Source organism: Salvelinus fontinalis, chromosome 1, assembly GCF_029448725.1.
Source record: "Salvelinus fontinalis isolate EN_2023a chromosome 1, ASM2944872v1, whole genome shotgun sequence".
Lineage (NCBI taxonomy): Eukaryota > Metazoa > Chordata > Actinopteri > Salmoniformes > Salmonidae > Salvelinus > Salvelinus fontinalis.
The window spans coordinates 34,869,419-34,891,517 of NC_074665.1; the positions used below are offsets into that span (position 1 = coordinate 34,869,419).

Genomic DNA, 22,099 nt, shown 5'->3' on the forward strand with positions numbered 1-22,099 from the left:
CATCGACCTGGCCAAGGATTTCAACTCTGTCAATCACCGTATTCTTATCGGCAGACTCAACAGCCTTGGTTTCTCTAATGACTGCCTCGCCTGGTTCACTAACTACTTTTCAGATGGAGTTCAGTGTGTCAAATCGGAGGGCCTGTTGTCCAGACCTCTGGCAGTCTCTATGGGGGTGCCGCAGGGTTCAATTCTCGGGCTGACTCTTCGCTGTATATATCAATGATGTCGCTCTTGCTGCGGGTGATTCTTTGAGCCACCTCTACGCAGACACCATTCTGTATACATCTGGCCCTTTGGACACTTAACAAACCCCCAAACAAGCTTCAACGCAATACAACACTCCTTCCGTGGCCTCCAACTGCTCTTAAATGCTAGTAAAACTAAAATGCATGCTCTTCAACCGATCTCCGCCCGCATCCGCCCGCCCAACTAGAATCACTACTCTGGACGGTTCTGACTTAGAATATGTGGACAACTATAAATACCTAGATGTTTGGCTAGACTGTAAACTCTCCTTCCAGACTCACATTAAGCATCTCCAATCCAAAGTTATATCTAGAATCGGCTTCCTATTTCGCAACGAAGCCTCCTTCACTCATGCTGCCAAACTTACCCTCATAAAACTGACTATCCTACCGATCCTTGACTTTTGCGATGCCATTTACAAATTAGCCTCCAACACTCTACTCAGCAAATTGGATGCAGTCTATCAATGTCATCTGTTGTCTCAACAAAGCCCCATATACTACCCACCACTGCGACCTGTATGCTTTCGTTGGCTGGTCCTCGCTACATATTCTTCGCCAAACCCACTGGCTCCAGGTCATCTATAAGTCTTTGCTAGGTATAGCTCCGCCTTATCTCAGCTCACCGGTCACCATAGCAACACCCACCCGTAGCACACACTCCAGCAGGTATATATCACTGTCATCCCCAAAGTCAACCCCCCCTTTGGCCACCTTTCCTTCCAGTTCTCTGCTGCCAATGACTGGAACGAATTGCAAAAAAATTAATAAATCACTGAAGTTGGAGACATATCTCCCTCACTAAATTTAAGCATCAGCTGTCAGAGCAGCTTACCGATCGCTACAGCTGTACACAGCCCATCTAACCAACTACCTACCTCCTCCCCATATGTTTTTCTGCTCTTTTGCACACCAGTATTTCTACGTGCACATCCTCATCTGCACATATCACTCCAGTGTAAATTGCTAAATTGTAATTACGCCGCCACTATTGGCCTATTTATTACCTTACCTCCTTACTTCATTTGCACACACAGTATACATATTTTTCTATTGTGTTATTGACTGTATGTTTGTTTATCCCATGTGTAACTCTGTTTGTGTCACACTGCTTTGCTTTATCTTGGCCAGGTCGCAGTTGTAAATAAAACTTGTTCTCAACTGGCCTACCTGGTTAAATAAAGGTGGGGGGGGGGGGGGGAAGTTAAATAAAGTCTTGGGTAGAAATTACAAATGTATCCGATATCGAGACAAGACCCAGATGCTCAAAAAGTGGTCTCTAGACCGGACTCCGGTACTACAACACTGGAAACAGGAATGAGGGGCAGCATCGGGCACACGTTGAGATATAATTAGCAACTAATTCCCAAACATTGAGCAATATGACATTTAATCGATTACAAAAGCATGACCCTCCCCTGGACTAAATTTAAAAAAATACTTAACACTCCAGATTTAAATATAAAAAGCATGACCCTCCCCCATTTTCCTTCAGGTGACAATTTCGACCGCTCCCTAAGAACATTTTAAACATGAATTTATAATAAAAGAAACTGTCTTTTTCCACATTAACAGTGTGCAGGTCTCTCTTTCCTATCAATAACTCTGTAATAATAATTGGATTTATCGCTTTTCCCAATATTCAAAGCACTTTTCATTGTATGGAGGGGAACTCTCCACATAACAATCAAGTAATGACATCAAGCTGAACCTCCAGGAAACATGATTCTGTGATTGCGTAATTCAATGCATAATCAACTATTGTGAATACATAGCTGTATGAAACCTCACACATCTTACAATGCCTAAGGGATTTGATGATAGCCCATATACCTTCTTATTTAGTCATTGTGTAAACATGACCTCACTATTAGAAATTACTACAAAAACCCATTGATTAGCTTCCAATTTACACCCTATTCCAGGGTACTCCAACCCTGTTCCTGGACAGCTACCCTCCTGTAGTTTTTCACTCGAACCCCAGTGTTAATTTACCTGATTCAGCTTACAAACCAGCTCATTATTAGAATCAGGTGAGCTAGAATAGGGTTGGAGGGAAGACCTACAGGATGGTAGCTCTCCAGGAACAGGGTAGGAGAGCCTGAACTATTCCCTATATAGTACACTATTTTTGGGTCAGGCTCAATAGGAGCAGGAGGACCTGCTACCCAAAGGGGCTGAGGACAGCTGTCCAGCAGCCATACAGGGAGTTCAGCTGTGTATGTGCTTGTCGTCACTACAGGGTGTTCTTGGCTATAGCGTTCAGAGAGCGGACTTTGCTCACGTCTGCCACCTTCAGGCCGTACTCGGGAGCTGTCAGCGAGGCGCCCATGTTCACACAGGAGTTTCTGCAGGGGAGAGCAGACAGAACTAATTTCATTTATGTAGCACTTTTAACTACCGGTAAAAGCATTGTCACAAGTGCTTTATCGGTAAACGGGCTTGCTTTATGGCAAGGACTCACCTGAACTTCATGGCAGAGTCCTTACTGGAGCGAGCAGAACAATGGAACTCCAGAACCCCAGAACTTTCTAGAATCCTCTGGAGATTCCGCTCTGTAATACCCCCTCCTAGAACAGACACGCATGAGAAAGATAAAAACATCAGGTACATTGTTACTGCAGACTTGTATGCAGTGATGATCAGCTGAAAAGGGGAATTCACTTGACTTAAACTAATGTAGGGCACTTACCAGGCATAATGGTTATTCTCCCTTTAGCCTGTTGGATGAAAAGACAGGATTGGTGAAAAAGTAGCAAAGGATAGATCAAAAAACATGTAAGGGGACAGAGAGGCGAGACAGCTGACATGATAGGTTGGATGAATAAGGTGTGAAATTAGTTTTGAAACCTATTTCTTCTAAGTTGAATGGGAGGACATTAGGCGAGAAAGCCTCTGACTATTGAGGTGCAGCCTGTGTGTAGGGTGTTTGGGGTTGTTTTGGGACTGGGTAGGAGGAGTAAGTTTTAGGATTGGATCCCTGCCTATTGTTCCAGACTCACCTGTTCCACCAGGCGTTTGATGAGAGGCAGTCCCTCCAGAGCTGAACAGTCACATCCGCTGGTCAGGACACGCTCAAACCCCAAAGACACCAGCGTCTCCAAGGTAACCATGGGGTCGTGCACCATGTCAAAGGCTAAAACACAGCAATCAAAGGTCAGAGTCCATTTTTTTCATGTGTCAGTCTATGTCTTAACATAAATGTCACCAAGACCAGACCAAACAAATCAGTCATGAAACCATAGGAAGCTGTTTTACCTCTGTGAAAAGTAACAGGTAGAGGACGAGAAACAGCTGGTGGAGAGAGGGAATAAAGGAATAAATTGGATTAAATGATAATCCGCATCACTGACAGTTTGTCGATTTTCAAACGCTCGCTCAAGGATCCCAGGAACCTCAAATGGCAGGGCCAAGACTCTGTGCCCACTTAAATTGCATGAACTCACGCACACTCCTACCTAGCAATTCCATACAGAGTTCAGCGTCGACTCTCCCATCCTCAGTCAGAGCTCCCAGCACCAGTCCATCTGCCCCATGACTCCTCACCAGCTCAATGTCCTTTCTCATCACCTCAACCTCGCGGTCCGAGTACAGGAAATCCCCCCCGCGTGGACGGATCATGGTATAGACCGGGATACGCACATACTGCTTCACCACCTGCAGCAGACCTGGGCCAGACCAAGTGATGGAGAGATAAAGGGAAAGAGAGATTACAACACAGCATTGATACTTAGAAATCATTCGGAAAGTTATGGAAAGTGAAGACTACAGCCTTGTCATTAACATTTGAAAACACTACCTTCATACAACATAAAGCATTTTGAGACAGTGAAAAGCGCAATCTTTTATGCCATCCGTTGACAGACACCCATAAACATGAATTGAGATCTGTATGGGTTTACCCATATACAGGCTGTGGGTCTCACCCTCACCTATACTGGGCGTGATTCCTCCTTCTAGCAGACTAGAACACAGCTCCAGCCGACCAGCACCTGTGGGTTATAAACATACACCCCAAGTATTTATTTGGATTTAACTAGGAAAGTCAGTTAAGAACAAATTCATATTTACAATGACGGCCTTCTCCGGACAACGCTGGGCCAATTGTGCGCTGCCCTATGGGACTGCCAATCATGTGATTGTACCATTGTATGGTCTACCTTGGTCTAAGACGTCTACCATGGTCTACCTTTATGGTCTACCTCTGCCTCTTAACTAGGCAAGTCAGTAAAGCACAAATTCTTGTTTACAATGATGGCCCACGGTGTGTAGTTATGATCAACTACATACCGCGCCCACCAAGTTAAGCCATGCGAGAGCTGGGTTCAATAGGGTCTGGCTTCAACAGACATGTGTGCTAGCTAGCGTTGTACATGCTAGCTAGCACACGCTAGCTAGCTATTAGCATTACATCATTACATGCCACACCCGCTAGCATTACATCACTAGAAGCATTACATCATTACATCCACACTAGCTAGTACTAGCTAGCATTGTGTATATTAGCTTGTAATGACGTAATGCTAGTGGGTGCGGCATGTAGTGACGTAATGCTAATGGAAGTTGTACTCCTACAAGTACCCTCAATGACAGTACCCTCAATGACTATAACCTTCAACCTGGCATTTCTGCTTTCCACAACCCGAGTCGTGTTGATAACTTCATAGCTTTCATTGGTAAGGTTAACTTTAGTCACTATCAAAGCACATTCAGGATCGCAAACCATGCCAGGACCAGCAGAAGCACCAGCCCCGACAGTAGGTACACTTAGTACAGGAGCAGCCATGGAAGCTCCATCAGTCAGCATTGTAGTTCCACCAATCTGTCTTACAGTTTCTGCATATGATACATCATTACTGATTATATATATATCTCAACCTCTCTGCACCTGGTACCCACCGAATGCTGCACTATGTTCCCCTCCACAATTACAACACTTAACCTTCACATTGCTCCTGTAACGGATGTGAAATGGCTAGCTAGTTAGCGGTGGTGCGCGCTAATAGCCTTTCAATCAGTGACGTCACTTGCTCTGAGACCTTGAAGTAGTGGTTCCCCTTGCTCTGAAAGGGCCGTGGCATTTGTGGAGCGATGGGTAACGATTCTTTGTGGGTGACTGTTGTTGATATGTGCAGAGGGTCCCTGGTTCACGCCCGGGTCGGGGCAAGGGAACGGACGTAAAGTTATACTGTTACACTCCCACATTCACCATAATCATGTTCCCCTCCATACTTGGCACATATTTTCTTTCCTTTACACTGAAAAGCTACATGTCCCATTCTTTGACATTTAAAACACCGCAATGGGAATGGCGACAAATTCTCTGAGATTGTTACTAAGGAATCCTATCTGTACTTGTCCAGTCAAAACCTCAAACCTCAGTAGCACTGATGCGCTTTCACATCTTTGACCCTCTTTCCAAACAAGGGCCAGCTTTTTCATGTTTTTGATGAGGTGAAGAACATTTAAACTGTTTTCAGCGTCACAAGTCTACTCCTCTTCGGCAAGCACACACCCAACCCTAATCTAATGCACCTGATTCTAATAATTAGCTGGTTGATAAACTGAATCAGGTTAGTTACAGCTGGGATTGGATTGAAAACCTACAGGAGTGTAGCTCTCCAGCAACAGTATAGCAGAGTCCTGGTCTAAAGTCAACTTCACTTAGGGGAGGTTAGTTTACACTATAGCATTACAGCAGCATAGCCTACCTCCCCTCTCGGCGTTGATGGCAGACTCCACACTGTCCACACACACCTCCATCAAAAAGCCCTCTGCCATCCTACACACACACACACACACACACACACACACACACACACACACACACACACACACACACACACACACACACACACACACACACACACACACACACACACACACACACACTCACACACGGAGAGAAATATGGTTTCCATTAAATGTCAGGCTGGTGTAACGTTACTCAAAATCAATTCACACAGCATATGTCGACGAATACCAAACTTTTAAGCTATTTCAAGTTTCAACTTCTGTGTTCACCTACCCGTCAAACAAAAATTTGTATTACTAGCTCCTTGTTCTGTGTGCGCGTCAACTCTCCACCGTTTCAGCCTTCACTAGTAGTCAAGATCCAACCCTTCATTCCGCCATCGGTCACGCTCATCTGTTTTGCCCTATCTGTGATCGATTAATCGTCCTGTTGAAACGTCAATCATAGAAAGAGTTGATTGAAAATGGGTTTTTAATCCACAAGTATCAATACATGTATGTTTGTGGTGTTTTTTTTAAATAGTACAACTGTAAAATGTTATTTGCGTAGCGTCGATGTGACGTCAGAGGTCAGAGTTGAATTGCATGGCTCTGTTAGGAAACACGGTTGTGTAACGTTTTTTGTTTTTTTTATCGTTGCCTGGTCTTCCTACGGCTGTTGCGTGAGAGGACCATTTAAATAAGGATGCTGCTCCCTTCGTTACGGACGTTGGTGTCGTGTGGCTGTCGAAATGCTGGGAGAGGATTTCAGCAGAGCAATGTAAGTGGAGGAAATATGCTAGCTAGAAAGCTGCTAACGTTATCATGTCGGAAAGAGGTTTTCATTTCTTGCTGTTTTCAAGGCAACTTGGAACTCGGGAAAAAAAAAGGTCAAATCATGACGTCAGTGATTTTCAGGTCGGAAAGTCGGAGCTCTAGAAAGATGCCCGATTTCCCGACTTGGAATTCTGTGTTGAATGACCGTTAAACTATTGTTCCCAGTCGGACCTGTTTTTTCCACTGAGTTCCCATTTGTCGTGAACGCACTGAAATCGGAGTTTCGAGTTCCCTGTTTTGTGAACGCGGCATAAATTTCACTCCAAGGTGAAGGAAGCATACAGTAGATGCGGTAGCTAAAGAGGGCAATGGAACGCAGACCGTGAGTTATAGAACAAGGATATTCGTCATGATTGATGTATTGTAACACGCCCACAATGTGGTTACTAAAGTCCAATTTGGATATGTGGCTGTTTTTCGCTGCATAACATTTAGAAGTCGTTCCTTTTCAGATTTAGAAGTGACTGTTAAATGCTCCAGTTCATATAAGCTGGTAGCAAAGCTAGCATACAGAAATCGGTGCTGGTAGGCATTCGTTTTAAACTGCAATGCAGTTGATTGGTGACGATGACATTTATGGGGTCAATTTCACGCCATATGTATTGAATTCAAAATAAATACATCGTGAACATGAAAAATAAAGTTGAAAATGTAAACATATTTTCGAGGACGGGTTAATATAATGACGTGGAAAGCAACAACTTATAAGCAAATCATTTTAAAGCGAGAGCAAAAATATTTGAAAACGAATGCAAAAATCGTTTTCGGTTAAACTTTCCCAGCAATCAATCCTATTAATACATTTTGCCTACGCCCTTGCCTGCATGTACTACCTTTTGGTTGCGCCACTCGTATGTTTGCTTTCACTGCCAGTCTTTTCGATTGCGAGTTTTGTCATTATTTTTACTTGAAGGGCGGGGTTTTAGAGGGAGGCGTAAACAATGAGTCTCCATTGGTCTGCTAGTTTTGGAGTGACGGTCTTAACCCAATCAAATGAACATGATAGACAGGCTTTTTTTCTTCTATTGCCTACTTAAGTAGACGGTCTGACTTCACCTCGTTTTAGGGTTTTAGCTAACGTATTTCACAATTGTCAGTCACGGGTCAATAATGTACGGATATTAGAAGCGTGTCTATCTAATACATTTAATGACAAACTATCTCACGACTTGGATAAACATATTGTAACGACCCTGGGTTTATAAGCGAGGATATCGAATCTGTCGCACGAGCGTGCTTTTGCGGCACAGTCGATAGCGCTCCGGACCTCGGGCTAGAAGGTCGAGGGTTCGAGACCTGCTCCCTGCTGTTTCATTACAATATTAAATACCTGTTGCACAACATTTACATTACATTTAAGTCATTTAGCAGACGCTCTTATCCAGAGCGACTTACAAATTGGAAAGTTCATACATATTCATCCTGGTCCCCCGTGGGGAATGAACCCACAACCCTGGCGTTGCAAGCGCCATGCTCTACCAACTGAGCCACACGGGACCACAACGTAACTTTCGGCGCAGGTGTCGGTAACTGGTTTGCCATACATTATTATTGTTATCACCAACATTCATGGTACAAATCCATACCTGAAAATGATCAGTTACTTGACTCTTTGGAAAAGCGTTTTCTCCATGGGCTAACCAAGTTCCCTATTTCTTTACTTATAGTAGGTGGGGATTTTAATATTTCTCAGAATTTAATTTATAGATGGCCTCTGGGACAGTCCACTTCTATGAATACAAGGCAGTTTATGGAAAGGTTTGATATTATAGATATTTGGAGAGTAAAGTTTCCTAATGACAAGTCTTTTACCTGGAGTAATAAGGCACACTCCAGACAATCATGCATACATTTTTGGCTGGTGTCTAAATATTTTGATTAACAGGGTAGTTCTGTTAACATCCTTGCCACTCCACTTACTGATCATAGAGCTATCTATATTGACATTCAACTTTTAATCTCTGATTATGGACTTGGCAGAGCTTCCTACTGGAAGCTTAATAGCTCTATATTAAAACATGAGTTGGTCAAGATGGAGATAAACAATTTAATTACACACTTCTGGAACAAAGCTATACATGACAATTCATACAGTAATTACTGGGAGATTTTAAAATATGAGGTTGGAAAATATTTACGAAACTATGGAATATTCTTGCCAAGAAAAGGAGAGCTGAAGAAGTAAGTGTAATTACAAAGATCATCTCTCTTGTTCAAAAGCCTGTTGAAAGTCTCTGAGGAGGACAAATATGTTCTGAGTTACAACACAAGTTGGAGGATATGTATTAACTGAAAGCAGAGGGAGCCTTTGTCAGATCTAGGAAGAAATTCCTAGAGGAGGGTGAACAAAATTAATATTATTTTCAGGTTAGAAAAATACCACTCTAAAAATAATACAATTCAACAATTAAATGTTAATGGTCTCATCACAGATGATACCAAATTCATCTAACTTTAGTTGCAACTTCTACAGTAATTTATATAGTTCTAAATATTGTGAGGTTTCCTCAACTCTTTTTTTTTTTTTTTACTCTGGGGAATGTGAAATCAATTGGGGAGGCTGAGAAGGAACAGTGTTATGACCCTATTATAGTTGAAGAGGTAATTTATTATATTGAACACCTTAAAAATAATAAGTCTCCTGGGACTGATGGTATATCTGCTGAGTTTTACAAAACTTTCTCAACAGTTAGCCCTATTACTGTTGGAGGTCTTTACTGAAAGCATTGCAAATAATGCTTTCCCTCCCAGTTTGACTCAAGGTCTGATTACATTAATATATAAGCCCAAGAAATACTTGTTTCTCCTCAATAATTGGTGTCCAGTCTGTCTGCTCAATAATGACTACAAAATATTAGCCTCTAATTTGCAAAAAGAATGAAGGCAGTATTGGACTCAATTTTATAAGAGACCCAATCTGGCTTCATGAGAAATAGACATACAGTGGGTAGAACAAGTATTTGATACACTGCCGATTTTGCAGGTTTTCCTACTTACAAAGCATGTAGAGTTCTGTAATTTTTATCAAAGGTACACTTCAACTGTGAGAGACGGAATCTAAAAAAATATCCAGAAAATCACATTGTATGATTTTTAAGTAATTATTTAGCATTTTATTGTATAACATAAGTATTTGATCACCTACCAAACAGTAAGAATTCCCAGGTGTGCCTTATTGCTATTATAAACTGGTTACCAACATAATTGGAGCAGTAAAATAAATGTTTTGTCATATCCGTAATATACAGTCTGATATAGCACGGCTGTCAGCCAATCAGCAGCATTCAGAGCTTGAACCACCCAGTTTATAATCCCCTATAACGCACGGTATATCAGCACAGTAGAATTCAATGGCTAAAGTTCATTCTTGCATGTTTTATGTTTGAGCTGCCTTAAGCATAAGTTGAATTGAAAACATCGTCATTGTTGAATTCGATTTTCAAAATAGCAAGCCAGGACCGATGGTTTGGTTAGCTAAACTAGCAGGTTTGTTTTGTTACCAACGCAATGTGCTAGCTACTTCAATGAATGTTGAACACATTTCTACTCGCAAATGTATTAAATTATAGCCGTTGTATAAAAGGATTAATCAACTCGGCACTCTGTCTTCTCTCGAAAATAATGCTACTCTGGAAGGGGAAATTTCATGAATATTCATGAGTCTCGACATAGAACCCGTCGTGTGATTGGTTGAGCCTTCTTGAGTACGTGACGTCACACAGATGCTCTACAGAGCCTTCTGTTTAGCTAGCTCGTGCCGCCGGCAAATTGTCAGTCATGTTTTAGTAAGGGTTCAGAGAGACGTCACGCAACCAAGAGGGCTAAACTAATCACCCGACGGATTCTATATCGTAACTCATGAGATTGCCCCCAGCTTTCCTACGAAAGAAAATTTAACTTACCGCATCCAATAGATATCCTATTAAATACTAGAGGGGTTATGTCATAAACCCTCAAAGTTCCATAATGGGGTGAAAATGGGAGCCATCTTGGTCAGGGAGAAATCCAAAACCAGTCTAATTGGAATGAATGGCAGTAGAGGCATCCCACCTAGAAATAAGGTTGTAAAGACAACTGCCTGAAGTCCAATCTACGTTCAGTTTTGGATGAAAGTGAAAGTTAAAAGGACACAATTTTCAGGTTGTTGTTTCAATGACTTGAAAACAATTTAATTTCAATGTACTTGTTGCCTATACGCATGGACGCAGTATAAAAAAATATTATATGAAAATTTTATTAACAATCATACATCACTCCAGTATTTAGACACAGTATTTTTTTACAACATTCAAGTGCTAATTGTTTTTATTCCACTGCTGAAGAAGCATGACTCAAATCATCATACCTACTCATATTTCAAACATCCAGCGTGACAAAAGAAAGCATTTTTCCATGCCTCACTATTAACTTAATTATTGCCAATACATATTAAGAATGGGGTTTCCATTTGGACTTAATTTCCATTTCATGTAACATTTAGTCATTATTATTTATGCAACCAACGAATAATTGTTTTGTACACTTATATTGTTTACCAAAGCAACCTGGACATTGCATCCAATTCTTACTCTTTTAGTCAATGGCATCAACATTTAGCAAAACCAATGAACTGACCAATCAACCGACTGTTGCAAAAACCAATGAACAAATATGTGCAAAAACAACACATCTTGGTCCATCTTAGTATGAGAAACAGGGGTCTCCCGAGTGGTGCAGCGGTCTAAGGCACTGCATCGCAGTGTTGAGGCATCACTACAGCCTGGGGTTCAATCCCAGGCTGTGTTACAGCCGGCCGTGACCGGGAGTTCCATAGGGTGGCGTACAATTGGCCCAGCGTCGTCTCGATTAGGGGAGGGTTTGGCCGGGGGCTTTACTTTGCTCATTGTGCTATAGCGACTCCTTGTGGCGGGCGCCTGCAAGCTGACTTCGGTCATCAGTATTTCCTCCGACACATTGGCTGGCTTCCGGGTTAAACGAGCAGGTGTTAAGAAGCAACGCGGCTTGGCGGGTCATGTTTCGGGGGACGCATGACTCGACCTTGCAGGGATGAGACAAGATCACATTTTGATTTCACGAAATTGGGGAGAAAAAGGGGGTAAAAAAATTTAACGCAGTATACATTCATAAAATTGTCTATGGTATGTACCGAGTGTAAAAAAACATTAGGAACACCTTCCTAATATTTAGTTGCCCTCAGAACAGCCTCAATTTGTCAGGTCATGGACTCTATAAGGTGTCAAAAGCCTTCCACAGGCCCATGTTGACACCAATGCTTCCCACAGTTGTCAAGTTGGCTGGATGTCTTTTGGGTGGTGGACCATTCTTGCATGTTCTTTTTAAAGATCCTTGCTGTCATTTTATTTTTTGTAATTTGAAATAGATTTCTAAGTCTTTTTGTAAACGATTGTATAGCCCAATATGGATTGGGCTATACAATCGTCTATGTCAACATAGACATGGTCAACTGTTGAGTGTGAAAAACCAAGCAGTTTTGCAGTTCTTGACACACTCAAACCGGTGCGCCTGGCACCAACTACCATACCTCGTACAAAGGCAATTAACTTTTGTCTTAGCCATTCACCCTCTGAATGGCACAAATACACAAACTTTAACCTGTCTCCTCTCCTTCATCTACACTGATTTTTTGAAGTGGATATTAACAGGTGACATCAATAAGGGATCATAGCTTTCACCTCGCCAGTCTGTCATGGAAAGAGCAGGGATTTCCTAATGTTTTGTACACTCGGTGTATAGCTGAAGGTCTAACATCCCTCTCTTCCATAACAACAGCGGACTCCTCATTTGCGGCAATGGCTGGCGAAGAGAAGCCAGCACTCCATCACAGCAGAGGCAGGAGCCAACACAGCTCCAGCTACAGTTCCCAACGCAGCCACCAATCGGCTCCTCGGCCGATGGCTGTTGGGCTGCAGTGGACTGGTGGTCGGGGCAGTGGTGTTGGGAGGTGTCACAAGGTAATGCAACACATCATGGAAGTGAAGCAATGTATTATGTACTGTAGTTGTAACCACATTGGTTGGATCTTCAGTGTTCAAGGGAATTACAACTGAGAATGGGTCTACTTTGATTTAATGTGAGATGGAAAAAAACATCTGGCTCTTGTTATTGATCCTGCAGGATAAATGCCTTACTTGGAGCTGCAAGACCTAGCTAGTTAGCTGTAATGTTTGTGAAGACGACTCACTGTAATCACATCTCCTATGTATTGTATTGAGATATAATGTTTGTGTTTGTTCTCCCTATCCAGGCTGACTGAGTCAGGGCTCTCAATGGTAGACTGGCACCTGGTGAGAGAGATGAAGCCTCCTCAGACTCGGGCCGAGTGGGAGGCTGAGTTTGCCAAGTACCGGCAGTTCCCAGAGTTCAAAATGTGAGTGCCTGGCCTGAATGTATCTGTCTTGATAGTTAGGCTACCTCAAAGTCTACATCAACAGAACACGTATAATTATGTTTTAAAGGGATACTGGGAGATTCTCCTGTTTTTCTACTTAGTGTTTGATGAACTCATGGATACAATTTTGTCTCTGTGTGCAATATGAAGGAAGTTAGCAGTAGTTTCGCGAGCCAATGCTAAGTAGTGTTAGAGCAATGACTGGAAGTCTACAGGTACGCTAGCATTTTTCCTCTGACTTCCTTCATACTGCACACAGAGACATGCAAATGGTATCCACAAGTTAATCTTACTGGTTAAGTGGGAAAATTTAGAATCATGCAGTATCCCTTTAAGAACCTGTTTCTGACCATTCTAAGATACTCGAGTGGTGTGAACATGCTCAATTTATGTCCTCTTAAAATGCTAAAGGAATTAACTATCTCAAACCATAGCGTTTTAATTTCACCTGGGAATCACTCTAAAATAGCAAGCCTTTCTGTCAAATAAGCTTGTTGCAAACTACTTAACTTTTGACTACTCAGCTCATTGTTGACTCACTGTCCGCTCTGTTATTCTCCAGAATGAACCATGACATGACTCTACCAGAGTTTAAGTTCATCTTCTACATGGAGTGGGGCCACAGGATGTGGGGCAGGCTGGTAGGGCTGGCCTATGTCCTCCCCACCATCTACTTCTGGAAGAAAGGCTACTTCAACAGATCTATGAAGGGACGTGCACTGGGACTCTGTGGATTTGTGTTCTTTCAGGTAAGCGAGTAAGGATGGGATGAGGGGGGGGGGATTATAGTTCAACAAATTTATGAAGGGATGTGCACTGAGACTCTAGATTTTGTCATCTTCAAGGTATGGAGGAGGGTTGGAGGATGAAGTGATGGAGAGGGAGAAAAAGAAAGTGAGTGCGAGCACACGATAGTTCAACAGATAGGGATGTATACTGGGATTTGTTTTCTTCCAGGTAAAGAAGGATGTGATTGAGGGTGAGAGAGGGAGTTATTTTATACTTGCCCAGGTTGAACCTGGAACGGGCGAAAGCGGGGAGGGAGGAGCGCCCTTCTCAAATCGAAAAGTAATCTGCGCCGCTCGGTCATAATGTCAACAAGGCAGCATGGTGTATCGTCCAGAAACGTACATCTCTTTTCCATAAAATAAATGCTGGAATTTAACTCGTTTTCATTGGGGAGGCATGTAAAGCGTGTTCACTTTGCATGGGAAGACACAGAATCTTACTAATTACTACATGTGCCTAGTTACTCCACTTTGTTTTGAGCCGACTTCGTCATCAGACAGAGCAGGGCAACTGACTCACACTCGGGACACAGCCCTGTTCCACATCGAATGCAATCGTGCAAAACATGCCTACACGGTTCCCGGGCGAGATTAAGCGAACCCCCTCAGAGTGAGAGGGAAAGGATAGGTCAACAGATCTATGAAGGGAATGGCGTAGTACTGAATCACTGTGGATTCGCAGTCCTGACAACCTGCAGGCATCTTGCGTATCATGCACACAATTTGAGGTAAAAATATGCTGGTACAAAAAACGATATAACAATATGCACAAAAAAAGCTTATTGTTGGCACGTTGTGGTTTTTGACCCAACCGTCTGAAGTTTGAGCTGAGCCAATCAGAGGGCTTGGGCGAGAGAAAAAAAAAAGAAATCTCAAATTGTTTGTGTTAGTCAAGCACATATCCACAATTCTTTTGTAATTTGCTCCTTAGCTAAGGCGACGTTATGACGAAGTTAGTTAGCTACAGTGGTTAGTCAACTAAGCGAAAACACTTTCTTGCCCGCACGTGCTTTATCTCTGCAACGGTAGCGAGGACATTGATGAGTAACGTGCGGTGTTGCGAAGGATCAGTGCGCGTTGCTGCGTGGATGGAAACAGACATGGCGAATACCATCCTTCAGAGAGCTATGTTAGGCCTACTAAATCTTTAACAGTCTATGTTAGTTAATCGGTTCTTGATCTGTCCTCTTGATACAGCTGTATGTCAACAGTAGGCAGCTAATGATGTGATAATAGTCAGTTCACCAATGTCAACAAGGCATGTTGAATGAATGGTAGCCTAGTAGTCAGACCTAACTTGATGGATTAGGTCAGGGATGGATTAGGTCAGGGATGGAGACAATGACTGAATAAATGAAGGAGATGATGGAGCTCTGAAACAAGCTCATATAGACCTAGTTCAGTTGCTTCATATTCCAAATAACCTACAGTAAGCTAGACTACAAGATGCTATCCAGTAATTTAATTATTCCGAATTTTCTCCCCAACAAAATGTAAGAATAAGACAGTTTATATTTTCACACCTATTAATTAGAATAATCAATACCCCTAAATTTTACCTATGAAAGTGTCATGGAGACCACCTTCATTTCATTAAATATCAAACACAAGGCTTTTGCTATAATTTAATGCTGACCACCTCCGGACCTCCCCCCTACCCAACCTTAGGCTTACATCAGCACCACCTTGTCTGAAAATCCTAGGGAGAGCCCTGATTGTACATCTAAACATATTTCTAGTTAGCTACTGAAGAGCAGCCAATTACCAAGTACCCATAACTATAGCCTACCATTCCTACCGAGGCAGTCTTCTGCCAACATCATTATTAGGCAAAAAAAGGTGCATTTGCCAATGACTTGAGCAGTGTGAGTGTCGCTCGTGCAGTTGTGGGGAGCAGCCACGATGCTGAAGTGGTACTCATACAAATTATTCAAGGTTCGCACGTCTGGATTTGCCTCTTCCAGATGATACAGTACACAAATGTTCTGGGACTGTAAGAACCCAAGCTGTACATGGCTTCTACAGTCTAAGTTGTCTAAAATGGTTTCCCTATCCCTTTCCATTCCCCTCTTTTAGGGCCTCCTGGGCTGGTACATGGTGAAGAGTGGTCTGGAGGAGAAGCCAGAGTCCTATGATGTCCCCCGAGTCAGTCAGTATCGCTTGTCTGCTCACTTAGGGTCTGCTCTGCTGCTCTACTGTGCTAGTCTATGGACCGGACTCACACTGATGGTCGAGCCGCACAAGGTACTGAAACACGCACACACGCGAAAGCTCAAACTGTGCATATTAATCATGTTTTGAATCTGTGTCCCCTCCCTCTACTCCTAGTTGGCTAATACTAAGCATCTGAACCAGCTGAGGAGGTTTGCTAAGGGCACTGTAGGCTTGGTCTTCCTCACCGCACTCTCAGGTAATTGTGTGTGCTGTGCATGCCAAAGTGGCGGTTGTAGCAGGTTTGGATGTGGTTTGTGTATATACAGTGCCTTCGGAAAGTATTCAGACCCCTTATCTTTTTCAACATTTTGTTATGTTATAGCCTTATTCTAAAATTGATTAAAACATTTTTTTTTTTCAATCTACACACAATACCCCATAATGACAAAGCAAATCAGGATTTTATACATTTTTGCTAATAAAGATAAGAAGGAAATATTACATTTACTTAAGTATTCAGACCCTTTACTAGGTACTTTGTTGAAGCACCTTTGGCAGCGATTACAGCCTCGAGTCTTCTTCGGTATGACGCTACAAGCCTGGCACACCTGTATTTGGGGAGTTAATCCCATTCTTCTCTGCAGATCCTCTCGAGCTCTGTCAGGTGGGATGGGGAGTGTTGCTGCACAGCTATTTTCAGGTCTATCCAGAGATATTCGATCAGGTTTAAGTCCGGGCTCTGGCTGGGCCACTCAAGGACATTCAGAGACTTATCCCAAAGCCACTCCTGCGTTGTCTTGGCTGTGTGCTTAGGGTCGTTGTCCTGTTGGAAGGTGAACCTTCACTCCAGTCTGAGGTCCTGAGAGCTCTGGAGCAGGTTTTCATCAAGGATCTCTCTGTACTTTGCTCCGTTCATCTTTGCCTCAATCCTGACTAGTCTCCCAGTCAATGCCGCTGAAAAACATCCCTACAACATGATTCTGCCACCACCATGCTTCACCTTAGGGACAGTGCCAGGTTTTCTCCAGATGTGACGTTTGGCATTCAGACCAAAGAGTTCAATCTTGGTTTCGTCAGACCAGACAATATTATTTCTCATGGTCATTGTAAATATAGTGTTTGAATAATATTCCGTTAGGCCAATTATGGAGTGCTTCTGGTTCTCCTTCTGGAAGGTTCTCCCATCTCCACAGAGGACCTCTAGAACTCTGTCAGAGTGACCATCGGGTTCTTGGTCACCTTCCTGACCAAGGACCTTCTCCCCGGATTGCTCAGTTTGGCCGGGCGGACAGCTCTAGGAAGAGTCTTAGTGGTTCCAAACTTCTTCCATTTAAGAATGATGGACACCACTGTCTCAGAGCTCTACAGACAATTCCTTTGACCTCATGGCTTGGTTTTTGCTCTGACATGCACTGTCAACTGTGGGATCTTTATATAGACAGTGTAAAAGGTTGCGTCAATCGAATCTGTTATCAGGATAAAATGTGATTCAAAGTCACCGAATATACTTTTAAGTATTTTTATTTAACATAAGTGATAAATGGTAAATGCAATTTTCGTATATACGGGTTCACTGTATCACCACGCAGGGTAAAGCGGAGAACTGACTGAAATAGTACAGACATCTTCTTTTATACAGAGGTAGTTCCAACTTTAGAGTTGGCCTGTCACAGTAAAGGCTGAGTGTGGTTTAAACTTGCTAGCCTATCGGTGGTGCCCAGGCTGGTCCCAGCCTCACAGCACACAGGATCCAGATATCCGGAAGTGTTTGTTGTGAAGCTTGAGCTGAACTGCTCAGTTCCTGTTTTCTTGTTATTCAGCAGTCACGCTATGTTTTGTGATTAACATGTCCTATTTCTATAAGGCCTATATTTGTTAAAAATAGAACAAAACCATCCTTCACAACAGGTGTGTCTGCCTTTCCAAATCATGTTCAGTCAATTGAATTGACCACAGGTGGAATCCAATCAAGATGTAGAAACATCTCAAGGATGATCAATGGAAACAAGATGCTTTGTCATTATGGGGTATTGTGTGTAGGTTGCTGTGGATTTTTATGTGTTTAATACATTTTAGAATAAGGCTGTAACGTAACAAAATATGGAAAGAGTCAAGGCTGTGATGAGACCAGTATCGCAATACTTTTTTCCAAGGGAAAAATAAATAAATGTGACTATGGATGAAAACAGGGCGGCAGGTAGCCTAGCGTTGGGTCAGTAACCGAAAGGTCTCTGGTTCGAATCCTCGTGCCGACTAGTTGAAAAATCTGTTGTTGTGTCCTTGCTTCTGTAAGTCACTCTGGATAAGAGTGTCTGCTAAATGACAAAACATTTAAATGTAAACATAATGATGTTTCCAACATTAGGGCTGTTTTCCTTAAAATACGCTTAATGTTTTGTTTCCTTGCCACGATACCAATGCGTATCGCCATGCTGGTATCTTGCCACAATACTGGTATCATCCCAGCCATAATAACCCTAACATGACTGACAATGGTGTGTGTTCGTGTTACAGGTGCGTTTGTTGCAGGGCTGGATGCTGGGTTGGTGTATAACTCGTTCCCTATGATGGGAGACCGATGGATCCCTGACGACCTTCTGGCCTTTTCTCCAACACTCAAGAACTTCTTCGAGAACCCCACCACTGTTCAGTTTGACCATCGAGTTCTGGTACATAACGCACACAGCCTCGTTTTATTAATCTGATTTCTGTTATTTATGTAGGTGATTGATTTCGCACTTCATACCTTTTACAAAACACTGCAGCTTACGCTCATGCATGCATACATTTTCGTATGGATGGACCCAGCGGCAATCGAATCCACAATCCTGGCGTTGCAAGCGCCGTGCTCTACCACCTGAGCCACAGATGACCACTAAACAGTAACTGTTACTCCCTGCCTCTCCCTCCAGGCAATCTCGTCTCTGACGGCCATCACAGGTCTCTATATGTTCTCCAGGAGGATGATGCTACCTAGGAGAGCTAAGATAGCCATATCCTGCCTTACAGCTATGGCCTATGCGCAGGTACACACACACACACACACACACACACACACACACACACACACACACACACACACACACACACACACACACACACACAGTACGTCATACATCAATACTTTCTTTTACACTGATGCTTTTAAGTCTGTGAGGGGAGTGCTTTTGAAAATCAGTATGTACAATGGGTGTTAATTTGTCCCTGTGTTTCCATCCTCAGGTTGCCCTGGGCATCAGTACCCTGCTTCTTTACGTGCCCACTCCCCTGGCAGCGACCCACCAGTCAGGCTCTGTCGCTCTGCTCTCATTTGCCATCTGGGTCCTCGCAGAGCTCAGGAAGGTGGCAAAGTAGATGCCCACTTTCCCATGACTCAAACCAGTCCAAGGAGGGAAAAAAAAGAATATTCACAAGATGTTCCAGGAAAAAAGAGAAGTGAGGAGAGAATCATTCTATAAAACAATGGATTGGTTCTTTTGATACTATTTCGGGGAACTTCTATGTTGCAAAGCTGCAAGCTTCTTCCATGGGTTTGAAGTTATATCATAACATTAGAATTCAGTCATATATTGGTTGTTTTGATTGATGCAATGGCTAGAATGTTCAAGCTTATTTTACAACATTTTTCCCCTGCAGTGCCAGGAGGTGTTGCCTGTAGTTCAGAAATCTCACTGAAAGGCATTACTGTAGCTGACGACAGATGTAATTTCAATGTCACTCGATAGTGACTAATTAATCAACTGAAATTGAATTGAGCAGTGTAGAATTTTAGCAACCAGGAAATTAGCGATTTACACTAGATGACACAGCCACAAATTCAGAACAGCTTTCTAAGTTTGAAAACAGATGCTGCTCTGGCGGGAGAAATCAATAGGTGAATATCACAGCCAATCACAACACTGGCGGGTAAGTAATACTGTGAAACACTGATTCCACTGTTAGTGGCAGACATATTATGGACATTTTATGAAATTATATTGCAAAAATTCTAAAAAGAAATCCTATGTTGGCACCTTTTAATGCCTTCAGAAAGTATTCATACCCCTGGACTTATTCCACATTGTTGTTACAGCCTGAAATTTCAAGAAATAAAAAAAACTCATCTATCTATAGTGCATTCAGAAAGTATTCGGACCCCTTCACCTTTTCCACATTTTGTTACGTTACAGCCTTATTCTAAAATTGATTAAGTTGTTCTTTTACTCTTCACACTACCCCATAATGATAAAGCAAAAACAGGTTTAGAAATGTTTGCAAATGTGTGTGTATATATAGTTTATAGTTTTGATATATTTATAAATATATATATCTCATAAGTATTCAGACCCTTTACTCAGTACTTTGTTGAAGCACCTGTTTTCATTTTGTCATTATGGGGCATTGTGTGTAGATGGGTGAGAATTATTATTTTTTTAAATTCAGGCTGGAATGCAAAAGTCAACTGATCATTTTAAAGGCTTGCATACAATAATTACATAATACTAACAGGTACATAGGAAGTGTGTGTGCCTTTTGCTTCTGAAAAGGACAGGACATGAATGCTTTTGACTTATTGAGTTGTTTCTCATCCTTTTACTTCTGTCTGTTTCTGCTGATCAATGCACTGCCTCTTGATTTTTCTGTATTTTCATACTGAGGTGAATATTAATGCTTGCGGTAACCACAGATCTAGGATCAGTTACCCAACCCCCGAATCCTTACCTGAACGATTGAGGTATACGGGCCTATCTGAACCAGGATCAGTGGCTGGAGGGCAATCTTTGTATGTTAAATAATGTATTATATATTGCTTTAGGACACGTGTGTGTGATAAATACATATGGAATCTTGAGTTTGTTTTGTTACTAGAGATGTCTTGTCTTTAAATAAAGGCAATGTTAAACCATCTCAGTATTTTCAGAGCTTCATAACCCCACACTCTTTCCTTCTCAATGGACACAGTTTAGGAATAGGCTGTAGTTACGTAGTGAAAGCCAGGCAAACTGCGAATGAAGCAAAATTATCACTAAAAACCCTTCACACAAGAAGATGCATAGCAATGTGATTTTTATTCTCTGTACAAAATATACACATCTTAAATATGCAATGCAACAGTTGAGGCTAGCCAACTTACTAGACACGGTCAGTAACAATGGGTTAGTAGGTATCACTGCTTTATGACAGTACATGCGAGTATAGACAGGTTTCACTGGTGGTCAGTTCAGGAAATCCCCTACGGCACCTGCAAGGGGGCAATCGGAGCCAGACCCCCCCCCCCCCGCCTCCCCAAAAAAGAGATGTGAAAACGTTCAATTGGATAAAATGGTAATGTAAAGAAATTAGAAGTTACAAATACTGTATTGGTGTTGGAAGAAAGTGCAAGTTATTACAACAAGGGTGTTAACCGATTATTAATACACTCTTGGTGGAAGTTGGTCTTAACCAGAGTTCTAGGTTCAGTTATCCTTCTCAATCCTAACCATAATCAGTATGTGACTGTAGGAAAATTGGAGTCTGGACTGGAGGTTGACCGATTAATCGGAATGGCCGATTTAATTAGGGCTGATTTCAAGTTTTCATAACAATCGGAAATCGGTATTTTGGGGCGCCGATTTGCCGACTAAAAAAATATATATATATTTTTAAACATAAACATAAACATCAATGCCTTTCTTAAAATCAATACACAAGTATATATTTTTTAAACCTGTATATTTAGCTTAAAGAAATCCAGGTTAGCAGGCAATATTAACCAGGTGAAATTGTGTCATTTCTCTTGTGTTCATTGCACGCAGAGTCAGGGTATATGCAACAGTTTGGGCCGCCTGGCTCTTTGCAAACTAATTTGCCAGAATTTTACGTAATTATGACATAACATTGAAGGTTGTGCAATGTAACAGGAATATTTAGACTCATGGCTGCCACCCGTTAGATAAAATACGGAACGGAAT

The 22,099-nt window shown here is 42.2% G+C and overlaps 2 protein-coding genes across 2 annotated transcripts; one reads left to right on the forward strand and one right to left on the reverse strand.

Moving 5' to 3' along the window:
• Positions 1–1,621: 1,621 nt before the first annotated feature.
• Positions 1,622–7,735, reverse strand: cutc (cutC copper transporter homolog (E. coli)). Its single transcript, XM_055920003.1, has 10 exons — positions 7,652–7,735; positions 6,277–6,429; positions 5,960–6,030; positions 4,181–4,240; positions 3,707–3,916; positions 3,507–3,542; positions 3,251–3,384; positions 2,941–2,968; positions 2,713–2,818; positions 1,622–2,596 (listed from the first exon to the last, which is right to left on the reverse strand). Exons 3-10 carry the CDS (start codon positions 6,027–6,029, stop codon positions 2,485–2,487), a joined length of 756 nt encoding a protein of 251 aa, XP_055775978.1. The 5' UTR covers position 6,030; positions 6,277–6,429; positions 7,652–7,735; the 3' UTR covers positions 1,622–2,484.
• On the forward strand, positions 6,556–21,054 carry LOC129853649 (cytochrome c oxidase assembly protein COX15 homolog). Its single transcript, XM_055919930.1, has 9 exons — positions 6,556–6,762; positions 12,609–12,790; positions 13,084–13,206; positions 13,790–13,976; positions 16,092–16,259; positions 16,344–16,425; positions 18,684–18,838; positions 19,082–19,195; positions 19,392–21,054. The coding sequence occupies exons 1-9, from the start codon at positions 6,688–6,690 to the stop codon at positions 19,521–19,523; spliced, it is 1,218 nt and encodes a 405-aa protein (XP_055775905.1). The 5' UTR covers positions 6,556–6,687; the 3' UTR covers positions 19,524–21,054.
• The last annotated feature ends 1,045 nt before the right edge of the window (positions 21,055–22,099 follow it).